Source organism: Rhopalosiphum padi, chromosome 2 (assembly GCF_020882245.1).
Source record: "Rhopalosiphum padi isolate XX-2018 chromosome 2, ASM2088224v1, whole genome shotgun sequence".
Taxonomy (NCBI): domain Eukaryota; kingdom Metazoa; phylum Arthropoda; class Insecta; order Hemiptera; family Aphididae; genus Rhopalosiphum; species Rhopalosiphum padi.
The window spans coordinates 9,666,924-9,684,087 of record NC_083598.1 but is presented as its reverse complement, the minus strand read 5'-3'; the positions used below and the strand labels follow the sequence as shown (position 1 = coordinate 9,684,087).

At 25.9% G+C, this 17,164-nt stretch overlaps 3 protein-coding genes across 6 annotated transcripts; 1 reads left to right on the top strand and 2 right to left on the bottom strand.

Annotated features, from left to right (window-relative positions):
- Nucleotides 1-463: 463 nt before the first annotated feature.
- On the bottom strand, nucleotides 464-4,117 carry LOC132921607 (gustatory receptor for sugar taste 61a-like). Of its 2 annotated transcripts, none has more exons than XM_060984728.1 (3): nucleotides 3,855-4,117; nucleotides 2,244-2,512; nucleotides 464-622 (listed from the first exon to the last, which is right to left on the bottom strand). In XM_060984728.1, the coding sequence occupies exons 1-3, from the start codon at nucleotides 3,994-3,996 to the stop codon at nucleotides 464-466; spliced, it is 570 nt and encodes a 189-aa protein (XP_060840711.1). In that variant the 5' UTR covers nucleotides 3,997-4,117. The 2 variants fall into 2 exon arrangements, with proteins under 2 accessions (XP_060840711.1, XP_060840712.1); XM_060984729.1 differs by having other exon boundaries at nucleotides 2,244-2,485.
- A 1,881-nt stretch (nucleotides 4,118-5,998) lies between these two features.
- Nucleotides 5,999-12,443, bottom strand: LOC132919151 (cytosolic non-specific dipeptidase-like). 3 transcript variants are annotated; one of them, XM_060980494.1, is made up of 10 exons: nucleotides 12,294-12,443; nucleotides 11,394-11,532; nucleotides 10,892-11,066; nucleotides 10,315-10,587; nucleotides 9,999-10,228; nucleotides 9,460-9,655; nucleotides 9,172-9,393; nucleotides 7,722-7,871; nucleotides 6,351-6,452; nucleotides 5,999-6,171 (listed from the first exon to the last, which is right to left on the bottom strand). In XM_060980494.1, the coding sequence occupies exons 2-10, from the start codon at nucleotides 11,426-11,428 to the stop codon at nucleotides 6,121-6,123; spliced, it is 1,434 nt and encodes a 477-aa protein (XP_060836477.1). In that variant the 5' UTR covers nucleotides 11,429-11,532; nucleotides 12,294-12,443; the 3' UTR covers nucleotides 5,999-6,120. The 3 variants fall into 3 exon arrangements, with proteins under 3 accessions (XP_060836477.1, XP_060836479.1, XP_060836478.1); XM_060980496.1 differs by having other exon boundaries at nucleotides 11,394-11,529; nucleotides 12,294-12,439; XM_060980495.1 differs by having other exon boundaries at nucleotides 11,394-11,555; nucleotides 12,294-12,430.
- A 112-nt stretch (nucleotides 12,444-12,555) lies between these two features.
- Nucleotides 12,556-16,947, top strand: LOC132919150 (cytosolic non-specific dipeptidase-like). Its single transcript, XM_060980493.1, has 9 exons — nucleotides 12,556-13,192; nucleotides 13,292-13,466; nucleotides 13,545-13,817; nucleotides 13,883-14,112; nucleotides 14,199-14,394; nucleotides 14,450-14,671; nucleotides 15,921-16,073; nucleotides 16,202-16,303; nucleotides 16,584-16,947. Exons 1-9 carry the CDS (start codon nucleotides 13,134-13,136, stop codon nucleotides 16,641-16,643), a joined length of 1,470 nt encoding a protein of 489 aa, XP_060836476.1. The 5' UTR covers nucleotides 12,556-13,133; the 3' UTR covers nucleotides 16,644-16,947.
- The last annotated feature ends 217 nt before the right edge of the window (nucleotides 16,948-17,164 follow it).

Below are 17,164 nucleotides of genomic sequence, written 5' to 3'. Positions count from 1 at the left end.
AAATATCGATGTTTGTTGGTTTGATTTAAATTTTAACCATTTAGATAATATAATAATGATAATTTAATTTAATTTAATTTAGAAATAAGGTATAAAGAGCTGAAGACTCATTGTAATTTATAGTATTAGTTTTTTTTTATAAATATTATAGATTATTTCCTATTTGAACTTTTTTGTGTAAAAAACAATAAATTCATTTTTTATTTTATTTGTATTAAAAATATCTAGTGAATTACTTTGAATTACTTAATTTTTGTTGAAGGTTGTTCGCAGGATTTTAAAATACACGAGGAATCTACCCTATTATCGAATATCCCTAATCGAGTATTTAGATCGATTAGTATTTTTGAATGAAAACAGTCCATTTAGAACTCATTTAATATATATATACATTAAACGTATATGCATTGACTTAATAGTTAATACTATAGCAGTATAGCTACTAGGCATACAATAAAAATCCTTACACGACGCCCTGGTGCATTTCTACGCATATGATGTACACGTGAATTAGCAAAGACACGCACAACAAATGACACAAACAGTCGTTCAACAATCTAGCCAAATTGCACAGCCGCGTGTAGTCCACTCGCAATGTCTTCCATTGATCCGGTGTCAATTTCTGCAATGCATATGATATAGGTACAATAAGCGCATTTTTAATACAGTATAACAGCGGTGTGTCAAAAAAATGTTTTTTTGAGAGAGTTACCTCAAGACTTAAACTAGAGTAAGTGTGAGATAAATGTTAAAAATACAAAGCATATAGAATAAAATATATAACAATTCTGTTTAATCATTGTAAAAAAATAAAGGTAGGTTCGAGTTTTTATTTTTATTTTTTTCCTAACTGATATTCATGACTCAAAATGTTTTATTCTAACTTAGTTATATGCACACATGTTGAAGGCGTATATATTATACAAGTATACAAAGAACGTCATCCAACTAATTTATAAGTGCTAAATATCAAGTTTTTCAAAACAATTTTAAGAAAAATTAAATTATGAAACAAATGTATAAATAAACCTTTTGTGAAACACATTATATAATAGTGATTTACAACACGTTGATAAATCACCATTATTCTACGGAATTTCAAAAATGTCACACACTCATGCCGCGTTCTACGTACCTATATATAATACCATATTTTATAAATTATAATTTAGCAAATATTGGTAATTTCTAGATTTCTAATGTTTTATTGACATTCACGTCAATGTCTTAAATATACTGACTTGACGTTAAGCTAAACACTAGACTGAGGCAATTGCACGAGTTTTCACCCCCCCCCCTCCTCTTCAAATGATTTCACTGGACACTGGTTGACAAACGTATTATACTTAGGTATACGTATTGTTTATTTGTATGTAAAACTTATAGAAAGAGTGACGAACCTTTTTCGGGTCATGTGCCAAAATGTTATTATAATCAAAGTCTTAAAAATAATTCACGTGCCAGTAATATATATTCATAGAATCATAGATACGTATAAACAATTGTTTTTCTACGACGATAGGGAATCTTAAACAAGTTTAGCAAATTCATTTTAAAATCAGTTGTATATTTTATTAATCTAAGGCATCGGTTCCCGACCTTTTTAGTTGTATTTTGTAAAAAAAATCTTCGAGCCTCGAGGATATTCACTAATGACTATAATAGCACACCTATATACATATTATCACATATGTATATAAATATATATTATTTTTTTTATATATATGTATATGTTAGTAATGTTAATATTATAATATGGACATATGGTCCACAGCCCATAAGTTAGGAACCGCTGGTGGCTGGTCTAAGGTGTTTTAGGTGTTATAATGAAAAACAAGCAATATATTTAATTTAATATCCAACAATGTATTATTCCTCTGTTTTGATTTGAAATAATTCACTGTGGAAAATAAACTTTCACATGTCATATTATGTGTTGCAAAAATTGAAGTTTTTGGAATGAACCATTTTTTTTTTCAAAATAAAAAATATGTCCAAAAGCAATTTGATTATATATTTTTTTAAATAATAAATAATTCTGTTAATTTTTTTTTTCATTAAACACACGATTAAACAATGAAAAATATTTTTTGCATGCCGTGAAAATATGTCTAACGTGCCACTTTTAGCACGCATATTCCATAGATTCGCCACCCCTGGCCTTTATACATATATATATATATATATAATAGTAAATAGTATAATTTATATTTGATTGGTATAGGTATGCACTAACGATTTACCTTGCCTTTGTGTGTTTTCATGCGCTCGTTGAATATCTCAAAGTAATTTCCTAGTGCTAAACTTCCCATAATAATTATCTGGTCCGAGAAACAGAGGGTGAGAGTCGACACGGAATTGACAATCAAAACCAGCACTGCTATCCACGTGTTGTATGTAATTACAGCAAATACTTGTGGGAACATTTTTACTATGTAAATTTCAAACACTTCGTGAGAATTTTCCCGCTCCGTCATTATGATACCTGTCAACAAGTAGCTGAGATGTTCCACTGTAATTTAATACATAAATTCTGGAGCTTTAGTGAAATTATTTTTACCAATGAGCAATAACATATTTTCTAGTAATTATGTAAATAAGGACGGTACGGTATTCTAATCTAACCTATTTGGTAGCTGTTCAAACTCAAAACTAGTAGTGTAGGTGGTAGCCGGTAGGTAACTACCAAGTGGCATGGATGTGTGATTCTCATGTCGCCGAAACACAATTCGTAGAATCCCAATTCGCCGATCAGCCCGACTACACATATTCCCAATTTACCAATAGATTTGCAGTCCAATAGAATATTATTAAATAATAAATATAATCAATCAGTATAAAGCGTACCTATACTCGTACATAACTATAAATACTAAATAGTATAGGTACACTATTTCAATGAAAAAATATATATTTACATGGTAGGTACATAAACGACTTTATCAATATAATAAACATATTATCCTTCTATAGTTCTATATGTGTACCTATACCTATTCCATATAATATTTTAATTTATCTATATATTCGATTAATGATATTTATTATTCTTTCGGATTTTAATTTGAAAAAATACAAATTAAATATGTATCTATTAATAATTTTTTTATAATATTTTATCTATCTTATACAATTTGCTAATCTTTCTTTAATTTTGCGAAATTTTGTAAATTTTGAAAAGCTACATTCCAAACCTTCGAATAATGGTACCTAAGTTGTATTTTCTCAAAATGTGTGGAAAAACATTTTAAACATTATCATATATATTGTATTATTGTCATATTATATAGATGTTATTAATACTATTTGTCACCAGTCAGAGAATTGAGAATAGAGTTAAAGTTAATAAAACCGGTATATGTACATGGTATATTTAATATTTATCGACAAATTGAAACGTCGGCGAATTGGGAAGTCGATGAATAATTGAGATTCGGCATTGATGACATTCCTATATTTATATGTATGCAATTGAGAAATTTATTGGTAAATATATTCTATAACATTTAAACTCATTCATAATGCAATGCATTCAAAATTAAATTAATTTCATTATTAATTATTATACTGTCTATATTATGGGCAATATTATAATTTCTAAAAAAAATATAAGTTAATGAATTAAATTTGGTGCACTTAAAAAATCATTACCTATATCATACAGTAAAAAAATTACAATTTACATTTTATTATATATACCTAAATATTTTTTTTTTTTTTTTAATAACCTAAACGAAAACAAATAAAATATCTAGTTATATCATATTAAATATTATAGACAATAGAGGAGATTAGGTATGTACTACATAAATTAGTCGGGAAATGCTTAGTGAGCTAAAAGGTAAAGTTCTTACCCATCGAAAAAATAATACACACAATGGATATGAAAGTGAATTTCAACTTCAAATTCTTTTGGTGCCCGAAGTATCCCTCAACCTGTTCCCATTTATTTAAAAGATTACACCAGTTAGTTGATAAGTTAATGAGCAACGCCATGGTGACGGATGATCCACCAAAGAACAAAACTACACCTGCAAAAAAATTCTCGATATGGTTATATAATATAATATGATTATAATAATCTGTTGAGGTTCTTTATTCTTTGACGACCTCCTTTGAATATGTTGGCGCCAGATTCTTTCAGCCAGCAAAAACTCAAAAACGTCATGGTGATTTGACAGACAAGAGCGACTACTGAAAGCACGGTCCTTATACTGAATAAACGGAAACGATCTTGCGATATCGGTATCAAACACAGATACTGGCCAAGTATCGTCGGGAAATTCGTAGCGGATCGAAATGAGTCGGACGGGATTTCGGGCACATCCAGGAAGTAACAAGTACTCGACTCGATATCGACCGTCTTGTGGGGATTTATTTTGAATCGTTTGAAATTATTTGACAGTTTCACTCTGAGGACGTTTTTCAACATGATATATATAATAGTAATAATAATAATAATATTACAATATTTCACATTGTATTGCGAATATAAAGGCACGTTTACAACCGTTACGTAGGTACAAAAAACTAGATGGTATGTATTCTGGCTGTTGTAAAAACCAAAATCGAATTTTATACTTTAATTTAATTATTGGTTTGTGTGTGTTGTGTGAATTACTAAGTGCATTTTTATTTTTATCTTGACACATACCTACCTACAAATAAACGATATTTTTGAATAACTAAATTATTCAAACACTTTATGGTCAAGATGTTTATCAAATACATTGTGATTTGTAGCTGACATGAACTACCTATAATTAGTGATATAAGCGATATAACTGATAGAAGTATATCTACCTAAATCTGTAATGCATACCTTTATAATCGAGATGTATATCATACAAGCAGTAAGTATCTAGGTACATACGTGTAATGGTATTGGTCATAGTCAAATACATCATTAGTTCAATAGTTGCCGAGTTGTTCCGAGGAATAAAGGGGATTAAATGATTAATTTAAAATATTAACATTCACCTAAATATTTAAAGGAGTATAGGCGTAGAGCTAGTAGGTATCTATACTTAAAAAATTGATTTTTTCCTATTCGGAGTTTGTCTGTCCATTTTATAAATTTAAGAATAATGATATAATTCAACCAATATTTAAGACTATACCCACATTTATTTATTATTAACAAATATACCTACTATAGGATAGTATAATAAATCAATAGGTAATTGATGCAAAGTCACACTGTATTGATGGTTAATAATTCGTTCGTAATATTTTGTTCTCAAGATAAAACAAAATTAATATTTTTTTAAGGTTGTAAGTTGTAAATCCGAAAAATAAAAATATGTACCAAATAATACAGAAATCAATTTTAATTTAATATTTTATCAGTGCAAATGTTTATATTTGACTCATTAGTACCTACTCATTATAATTATACCTGCCTAATATAATATATTTTAATTATATTATGGTTTTAATAACTTAAGGAACACCTTGGTTTAGTAATAGAGAATAGTAACACTGTTCCAACCAAATACAATGAAACACTGCCTTATTAAAATTTCCCGAAATAGGTAATTATTTTAGTTATGTTAAAAAAACGTAATTGAGTTAAATTAATCAATTCGAAAATAAAATACTGCCGGGCGACCTATTATTAATATTTAATATTCAAAATTGTATTAAATAAAATTATACTTATGATTTCAGACTAACATTAAAATACCTACTACCTGTTGTGTTAACAATACATATATATGTATAATTTTAATAGTTTAGTTTATATTTTAAGTATTATGTATCTATTTATGTCATTGTGTTGCTTACATTTAACTAGCATATTCAGTGACTGAAATAATTATTCCAAGTTAATATTTACTAGTAAATTTACTAGTGTTTATACAAATAGTCAACCTTTTCAGCTCCCGTAATGGCCGTAATGCTATAGGGTAGGTTAGGTAAGGTTTTAATTATAGTTTATTGGTGATTGAATTTTGTCCAGAAATGGGATTATTTTATTTTAAAATACAATTTTAAATATTATGAACAATTGAATATTTTTTTTATTATTAATTATATAATGATATTCATATAATATAAAATAGAATATTATTTTAGAGATTTATTAATAAATGCTAAAAATACGGCATTTATATCAAATTAATGCTTTATTTTAGATACTTCATAGAGATATGCTGCCATCAATTTGGTCTGAAAAAAAATAAAAAATAAATTATTATTTAATATTTTATAAAAAATAATTTATAGTAATTTTTTTCTTGTCTAACTAAAGTATACACAATATGCACATAATTAAAATATAAATAGGTAGCAAATAAAATACATGGTTATAGTAGTAGTGGGTTTTTAAAATCACATTTGGTACTTACTCCTTTAATATAATTGCGTACATCAATTTTTTCATTCTGTGAATGAGCACTATCGTCTCCAGCACCCATTGGTAATAATATTACACTCTTACCAGTAACTTCCTAGAATAACCAATGTTTAATCAATACTATTATTAATAAACACACATTTAAGTAAGTAATATATTATTTTTTAAGGAAATTTCAACTCTAAGTTCAAGTTATGCAAAATAAATATAACTTAAGTACAAGAATTATTTGTTAACAAATTTTTCAGAATATATTATAGATATTTCAAAATTTTTTAGATATAAAAAACTATCTTTTGCGCTGTTACTAAGTAAAAATACCGTGTCATATTACGTAAATTAAATTGCATTGAAAATATATCATATAAAATAAAATAAAAGATTTTGTTTGTCTCAACTATAATCATATTTAAATATGTATTTTATTACTTTTACTTTTTTATCTTTGAAGTATAAGAGTATATTATCATATTATTTCAGAATTTTTAGGTAAGTAGTTAAAGTAAAAAGTTAACAAACATCGAGCTCGAGTTCTACCAGCTTCTATTATTGAATAAAAAATGAACTTTTTTCATAAAAAGCCCATCAATTGTAATTTTGCAATTTTATTGCCATTTGGCGTATATGGTTGTGTTTGATAAGACATCGGTTTGCTAACTTCCATTGACCATAGTCCACGGTATTAAATATTATCACCGATAAATATTTACAAAGTGATAGTTTTAGTAAGTATTATATTGTCATTAGTCACAAGTTTAATATAACAAGAACAAATTACCTCAATGAAATAGACAACAATTAATAAATTATGTTTTTCGTTTTTATTTAAAAAGATGCATTTACTGTAAAAAAGTAAACGTTTTTAAAGCAGTTTATAAGTGTTCTGACTATACTAAAGCATGTCACCGCAAATGTCATAAAAAGTTTGTACCAACGGAACATATAGCTACTATATCAACTGTAGATATTCAATCTATGACTGAATTGATTCTTAATGCAATTGAAGTTGAAATGGTTATGAACAGTGTTCGAATTGGGGGGGGGGGGATGCAGGTGGACAGAATCCACTATAATTTTTTCATAGATCTCAGCAACCCCCTTCATTTAATTAAGCGAGGAAAAATACTAGCTTTATAGTACCTTACTATATGTGCAGGGGGTGTGTGAGACGAGTCACAATGGGTTACTTTACAATTTATCTGCTATGGAATGGTGTTTTCTGAACTAAAACCAGCGTCCGTCCTCAATTTTTTTTCCAATTCAAGCACTGGTTATGAATGGAAAGGAATCAAATGAAACAATTATAGGGGAGGATAATTCCACGCTAAAACTTAGTTATAATTTGTATAAATTAAATACATACTTGTAAAGTTAATGTAACAGGAATAGATCCACCACATCTTGTATAATCTGGTTCAACATTGTATACAGTTTTAGTAGCTTCATGAGCAGCTGAAAAATGGTCATTAAATGGATCTGTCTTCCAGGGATTACCTTCACTATCAGTATATATCTGTAAAACAAATAAAAATATCAATATTCTAAATACTTATAAGTTATAATACAATATATATTACAAGAAAATTACAATTTTAAGTTGTAAGAAATATATTTATTTAAATGATTCTGTTAAGTTCATACTCATACCACTGTATCACACATTTATTAATCAAATTCAAGATATTCAGTAATCAATGTCAATACATAATGAAGTAAAACTTGCTATTGTCTGACAATTAATGTCAGATGAAAACTGCCAATTAGAAAAAAATTAGATATATTTAAATTGTTAAACTTGTATATTATGCACATTACAAGTTTTATTTATTATTATATGTATTTAATATTTAAAAAAATATTATAATTTAATAGAAAATATGTCTCTATAGAATCTAAGATGAAAATTCTGGACTCATTTTTTTTTCAGTTCAATTATTTTCCTGAACATTTTTTAAGTCATACAAAAAGTGTAAAAGTACAAAAAATTTTAAATATATATTTAATTTGATTATTATTTCTTATACCAATAGAATTACAATTTTTAAGTACAATAAGTCAAAACACAAAAATAGTATGGGAATTCACCAGGTATTTATAATAATCTGATGTTTATCGCATCTGTAAGTCTAATTTATCTATCATAAGATTATATCTAAAAGCTATAATCTAAATTATTAGTATGATAATTATATAGTTCTAACTTATACATAGATGATAGATATATATTTATATCATCAATGTAATATAATGAGAGACATGCATTATAAACTGAATTTTTTACTCCGCCAATGTATTGCAAGATGTTTTGCGGCTATGTCAATAATTATCATAGGAGAAAACAAAAATTGTTATTAATGTATGTTTTTAAATGATTATTCATAAACTCATTTTTAGTATTCGGAAAAAATGTTCTCAGAAAATTTTAATTCGATTTATACTTTTGTATTGATTGTGTTTTTTAAATTTGTATATGGTACGATAATATTTATAATCATAGGTATAACTATACAAGAAATAATAACCTAATATAATACTGAATAAGAAAATTAATTTAATTTTTTTAATTACATAATATGTGGTTTTAGACGTTTTATTCAACTTGGACATTTTATCAGACAGTAAAAATAAGTCAAAAATTTTTGACTGATTAACATTTTTTTAGTTAGGTAATGCAATTTTTTCTAAGTGTAATTACTAGATAGATTGCACAGTGGAAATTATTCTCATATATTATTTCTCAATATTGATAAATTTTTATATATAAATAAATTAACATTATTAAAATTAATTAAATAATACTATAAATATAATACTTTGAATTTGTTAGGGCTTTGTCGCTTTTCCCAAACACTTTGAACATAGTCTTTAACTATTTCTGAAATTCTTGATGGTATTTGATTTGGCACTAATCGAATGGAAAATTTTCCTATTACCTTACGAGGTATCACAGTTTTAAATCCAGGGCCTGAGAAGGCTCCTTCAATTCCATGAACTGATAAACTTGGATATCTCCAATTACTCATTAATAATTCTTCCTGAAATCGAAGATATTCTTAAAATGATTTCATGCTTATACTGCATTATCATATCAAAATACCAACTTTAGTTTCTTTCTGTGACTTAGATGCACCAATTTCATTGATGTATGCATCTACATCAAATTCCATTTTTTCATACAATTTTTTTTCTTTTTCAGATAACGGTTCTACTCCTTCATTAATCCCGGGTATTAAAATATTACCTTTTACATCAACCAACTGATTGAGAATGTATAGTAAATCTGACATTGCTTCATACCTAAAAAAAAATTGAATTATTGTTTATTATTTAATTTTAAACTGAAATATAACTACAGTCTACAAAATCAAAAGCAATACTATTGATCATACTTAGTGTTCAAGGATATAAGTCTATTTTTCTTATTAAAAAATAATTTTTAACTTAATTTATTATCATATAGTTAAAAACGTTTATCCTAAAAAGTATATAAACTAGGTTCATAGTATATAAATTTTCATTTGTATTTGAGGATTTTAAAATATTTCATATTTTTCAGTGTATAATATTATTATAATTTTTAAGTTATGTATAAATGAACTATATAAAAAAAAAAATAAATCTAGTATTTATTATTACTTACACAGTTCCACCATACATTCCACTATGTAAATCCTTACTGGAACCTTCGACTTCAACAAAGAAAGAGCACATGCCTCGAAGTCCATATGTTAAACAAGGTTTCTCTGTGCCCAACCAATAACTATCTGATATACAGACATAATCAACATTTTTTAAAAACGAATCTTTCTTTTTTATCAGAAGTTCATCTAATCCAACACTACCGGATTCTTCCATTCCTTCAAAAACAAACTAAAACCAAATAAATAATTTTTCTATTCATTAATTAGATACATTAATATATATTAATGTTATTATTATAATACATATATTCCAACCTTTAGATTAACTGGAATTTCAGTTCCAGTACTTTGATAAGCTTCAATAGCATTAAGCCATCCAAGGACTGGACCTTTGTCATCTGAAGAACCTCTTCCATACAATTTTCCATTTCTTTCAGTTAAAACAAAAGGTTCACTATCCCATCCATCAGAAATGTCAGCTGGTTGCACATCTAAATGTCCATAGAGACATATTGTGGCTTTAGATTTGTCATTACCTAATGATCCTATTAAGACTGGCGGAAGTTGAACTTTCTTATCTTTAAATGTCTAAGACAAAATAAAAATGCTATATAAAATATTCAAATCATCCAAATGTAACATATTAATATTAATAAACTAGTAAACCTAATTTGAACATAGTAGTGATACAAAATAAAACTAAGTGTGTTTACATTTAATAGATGTAGGTATTATATCTGCAGTTTAATAAAAAATATAAAATAACATTGATTTAAATTTTAAATTACTTTTGTAATACAACATTTTTTAGTAATACATATGCGTTTATAAATATTTTAATACTCATGTTAGGGACTATTTTTTTTTTTAATGTGTTAAGTTTTAATAATACCTGTTGGCCAATATCACATAGTTCAACTTCAGCACCAAATGCTTTTAATTTTACTAGAGCCCATTGCATCATTTTATTGACTTCATTTCTCAATTCAGGATCAGCTGATATGGATTTAATTGCGACTGCCTGGGATAATGTTTCCACAAATTTTTTTTTATTATCATCAATATATCTAGTAAAATAAATTATAAGTTCACTATAATACTGTCAAAAAAATAATCCTTATGTAATATAGTTAGTAGAAGTTGTTTACATTTTTAAAACAATTTACTTAATTGTCTTAATTAATACAATCTATTGTGTATCATTAGATATTTCAACTTATCCACATAATAAAGTAATTATTAATACGATTATACGAATATATATATATATTTAAGATTCATGGATAAATATACATATATATTATAAGTATAGAAAAATACATGAAAATATAATGCTTAAATATAAAATGAAATAATATAAATATATAATCAATTATAAATAAAAAATTATTTACCGAAAGACATCAGCTAATGGATGGACTGGCTCCATTATAATATTAGAAATTCAAATTTATTTTTGTATTAACAATGAATGATGATATTGTTCTAGACAAGGCAATGGTAGAAACTAAAAACAAAATTACTAGTGCACTACTGCACTAGTTGAATTAAAGTACCTAAATAATTAGATAAACACAAAAAAAAAAAAATCACATAATAGATATAGGCAATAAGCTTATTAATTTGATAATAGAATACTAGAATAGTACAAGGTGGATATCCACTTTGGAATAATCTATTCTATAATTAATGATATTGGTTATACTGTAATAGACATCAATGGTTATAAATTATAATAGCTAAAATAGTAAATAGTAATTATCAAATAATAATTAACATAATAAGTTATTGCTTACTACTGTGTTTTATGACTAAAAATATAATTGTGGTGCATACTTCAGTAAAATTGTGGTTAAACACAATTAACAGCTATAGGTAATAAGTACGTTGTAACTTGTAAATGGTCGGTAGGGCGGTAGATAATAGCGTAGAGCTGTAGAATATAATATACTAACTCCCTGTTTCTATTTCTATCATGATTCATATTAAAGAACTTCAAAGAAAGCCAACTAAATTTATTCAGCGTCTATTATAATACAATATTATATCAATAATACGTCTGGGTATCTAAGTCTGTATTGATTAGTATTAATTTATAAATTAATTTCTATCACGAACTCATAGTTAGAAGTATAGAATATAGTGTCTATATTAATCATTGGTTTCTACTAGAAACTTTCAAGTCTTTATCGGTATTTTACAATAAGCGATAAACGTCGAGGACTTGAGATGTGAGCGTTGGGGAGACTAGAGTTTAAGAGCTTATTAGTTATTAATTAATAATTAGTAATTACCAAAATTGTTTATCGTCTATCAACTTCAACTACTTCAAGGACTCTAAGGGCCAACCGGGCCAAGGCTTCATAATTTTTACTATTATCCTATTCTTATTTCCCTAATATGCGTAATCACTTATTCACTTATCAATTATCATTGTAAAACACTTTCAATTTTTACTGAATATTTAATAATCAACCCACTATCAACTACCTACCTATATTATTTATTTTATTAGCCGGATCATCTGGTAATGTTTACACCGAAAAACGTTATTCTGTGATACGTGTTTCGTAATAATAATATGCGATAACATGAAATTATTGAAATTCACAATATTATTTTTCAGTGTCGGAAATTCGGTTGAATCCGATGATTGATGGACTGATAACAGATCCAATGAATAGAGAATAAAAATATTAAAAAAATATTACTCGGTATTACGGAAACAGCGTTACCGACGTTTACATTTTACACAAAACATTTGATTCCACGTCCTCACTCCTCACTCTACGGTCTACAGTCGTCGTGCTCATAGTTCAATTATTACCATCGTATACATTACACAGCTGTACAACATTATAACAGTAAAGTTATATCTTATATAATATATATATATGTACATGTATTTTTGTACACAAACTATAACGGCAACCAACAACGTACTTAATCTTTGCGTTCAACCTGGTGATTATTATTGTTGAACTAGTTCAGTAGTTCACCACTTATGTCATTGTGGTTACTGGTTTGAGGTGTGATCGTCCGTGGTTCACATTTTTCTGGCTCGCGAACACTCAGTGTTTCTTTTTATTGAAATTTATTTTTTTTACTAAAAAACAATAAATAAAATCATAAAAATGCCGAAAAGTAAGAAACAACAAAATGCTCTTCCAACTCAATTAGTAAAAATATTCAGGTAAATATAAAGTATAAGACATGGGAAATTTCCGAATATGTATTCCTCGTAAATATATTTTTAATTATTAATTATAAATAATTTTAATCATTATTGCAGTTATGTTGACGAAAATGAAAAAAAATTTGTGGAAACATTATCACAAGTAGTTTCAATTAAATCTGTATCTGCAGATCCAGATTTAAGAAATGAAGTTGTTAAGATGATGAAATGGGCTGACATAAAATTGCAAGCGCTAGGAGTGACTACTGAACTTTGTGACATAGGTGTACAGGTAAATTAGTTAATTAGTTTTTAATAGGCTTAATTTAAATTTTTTTTCCTTAATACATTTTAAATAATTCATTTTTAGGAATTAAGTGGCAAAACTGTACCTCTACCTCCCGTCTTACTTGGCTCATTAGGTAATGATCCCAAAAAGAACACTATTTGTTTATATGGCCATTTAGATGTGCAACCAGCCGATATATCTGATGGATGGGATAGTGAACCATTTATCTTAACTGAAAGAAACAATAAATTGTATGGAAGAGGTTCTACCGATGATAAAGGTCCAGTTCTTGGATGGCTTCATGCTATTGAAGCATTCCAAAATACTGGGACTGACTTGCCTGTTAATCTTAAGGTTAGAATAATAATATTAACAACATATATAATTTACAATAGAATAAACAATTTGTTTGCTTTTAGTTTGTTTTTGAAGGAATGGAAGAATCTGGTAGTATAGGTTTAGACGAGTTACTTATTAAGAAGAAAAATACATTTTTTAATGATGTAGACTATGTTTGTATATCTGATAGTTATTGGTTGGGTACAGAAAAACCTTGTATAACTTATGGACTTCGTGGTATGTGTTGTTTTGGTATAGAAATTGAAGGTTCAAGTAAAGATTTACATAGTGGCATGTATGGTGGAACTGTGTTAGTATATTAATAACTATTTACTATCATATTAACTATTTAACTATTTGATGTATTAATAAAATTGTTAATCATTTTAATTTTAGATATGAAGCTATGTCGGATTTAATTTATGTTCTCAACCAATTAGTTGATATAAAAGGAAATATTTTAATTCCTAATATTAATGAAGATGTTGAACCATTAAATGAAAAAGAAAAAGAATTATATGATAAAATAGAATTTGATGTTGATACTTACATTAATGAGATTGGTGCGACTAAGCCACTGAAAGAAACAAAAGTTTGTGTTATTTTCTAAATAATTTATGTGATAGATTTAATAAATATTATTGTAGGAACAATTATTGATGAGTAATTGGAGGTATCCAAGTTTATCAATTCATGGAATTGAAGGAGCATTCTCAGGTCCAGGATTTAAAACTGTTATTCCTCGTAAAGTAATTGGAAAATTTTCTATCCGATTGGTACCAAATCAAGAACCACAAAAAATTTCTGAAATAGTGAAAAGTTATATTCAGAGTGTTTGGGAAAAGCGTCAAAGTCCTAATAAATTAAAAGTAATTATTAAAACAAATTATATAAACTTTTAAAATAATTTTAAGTTACAATTTATTTAACCACTCAACTAAACAAATTTAATTTTATATGTGATTCTGAGTATACATTGAAGCAGTTTATTTTTAATTTATTAAATTTATACTTATAGTATTGACTGATACAATTGTGAATATGTATATTATACTATTGATTATAGAATGACTATTGGACTTATTATTCTATTACTGACTATAGTCAATAATTATACTAAACTTTTTTTTACTATATTTTCATTAATTTGAGATTTCATATTATTTTCTTTAAATTATTGTTTTGCTATTATCATTTGGAAAACTAAGTTTTATTAAATATTGTTATATACAAATTTGTTTTACATAGTTTATGTTAAATAATTGTATAATACTGTTTAAATATTGAAAATGTTTTATAAAAATGAACAATTTGACAATATTTAACAACTCAAGTTTTTATATTAACAGATAATAATATTATTAGACATCTAACAGTATTTTTAAATTATAAATGAGTATTATTAAAGTGTCAATAATATTTAGTCATAATTTTAAATATAAATATTTGAATAGACATAATAATTAGAAAGTTAGAAAAATATTTCAAATTATAGAATTAAATATTTAAAAATAATAAGCTATGTGACTAATAAACATTAATTATAAAATATAAACTAATGCTTTTAGAAATATTTATTAAACATATTATAAAGTATTTAAGGATGTTTTTGGTGACACTTATAGATTTAAAATATTAATATGTTACACTACCAATTAGTCATTATACTAAAAATTATTTTTTTAACTTAAAATTATACAGGCCAATTTATTATAACTGCAAATTACCCAATTATATTTTCTTTTACTGCCTATTTTTGTATGGAATAAATATATATTTAATTTTAAAAATCTGTTCAATATTTTATTATTATGTGAAAGTTAAATGTTTTGATTAAAATTATTTATTAAATGTAAAAATATGAGTATAAATAATGATGCTATTAGTTATATTTAAGGTTTTAATAATTTAGGAAACTGTTTCCTAAATTTTGGTTGGGGTTTTTTTATATAAATTATATTTTTTAACTAGCTTAGATTTCATTGTATATATTTTGTTTAAAAACAAAAAAATTATAATTATTTGTTTGTTGAGTTTTGGGTTTGTTTTAGTACTGCTTGTGTGTTATATGATACATTCAAATTAAAACATAGTATGTCTATTGATTTGATTTTATAGATTGTCACTGAAGGGGATGGTGGTAATCCTTGGATGACAGATCCATTTAATCCTCATTATTTAGCAGCTCATAAAGCTACACAGTGTGTGTATAATATTGAACCAGATTACACTAGAGGTGGTGGATCAATCCCTGTCACACTGACTTTACAGGTATGTCACTCACAAATATTCTCTAGTTCTTAATTCATATAACGTTAGCATGAAAAACATATTTTAAAATGATGTGTCATAATAATATAATATGTTTATGTTATTAAATTAATTTTAATGATTTAAAGGAAGTGACTGGTAAAAATGTTCTACTTTTGCCAATGGGGTCTGGAGACGATGGAGCTCATTCTCAAAATGAAAAAATTGAATTGCGAAATTACATTGAAGGAGTAAGCATTAATTTTTATCACTTTATTAATTTAAATGTTATATAAACTAAAAAAAGAAAACTCATTTAGATATTAAATCATTGAAATTTGCTATATAAACAAGAATAGTTACTAAGAATGTATTGTTTATCTTAAAAAGAAAGAAAATCTGTATATTATATTTATTATTTATCTGTTTAATGTTGGATATATTTAAATGTTTTTTGTTTTATCCGTCTATACCTAAACTGTAACATTTTTGGTACAAGAAAATATGATAATTAAATCATTTTTTTTTCAGACTAAATTGATGGCTGCCTATCTTTATGAAGTATCTAAAATTAATGATGCCAATCAATAATTTGGTACTAAATATCAAATGTATTGTATTATTTTATTATTATCGACAATTATTTTAATGCTTCAATTTATAATATGTTATACTTAAAGTACAAGAATCATTTTTGCTCATATTTTAATAATGGTTCTACAACATTTATACTATTATCAATAGTTTTCATGACAATTTTTAATTTTTATATACCAAAATGATTGTTTTGTGATACTCAATTTTATAATAACTTCTATTATTTATATATCAAACTTATAATTATAAACAGAAATTAATAAAAACATTTGGTTTTTGAACCAACTTGCTTATTTCATTTATGTATTATTATATGTTTATTTATAGTTTATGAATTTCCTTGTATGGTAATACACTAATAAACAATTGATCTATACAGTGAAATGAAAATATTTAACACTTTTACACTTAACTGTGAAACAAGTTGACTTTTAATCAAAATGAAATACTTATTTTGTGACAATAGTAACAATAAAAAGAAATAAGTTTTATTGTAGATCCACGATTACTAACTT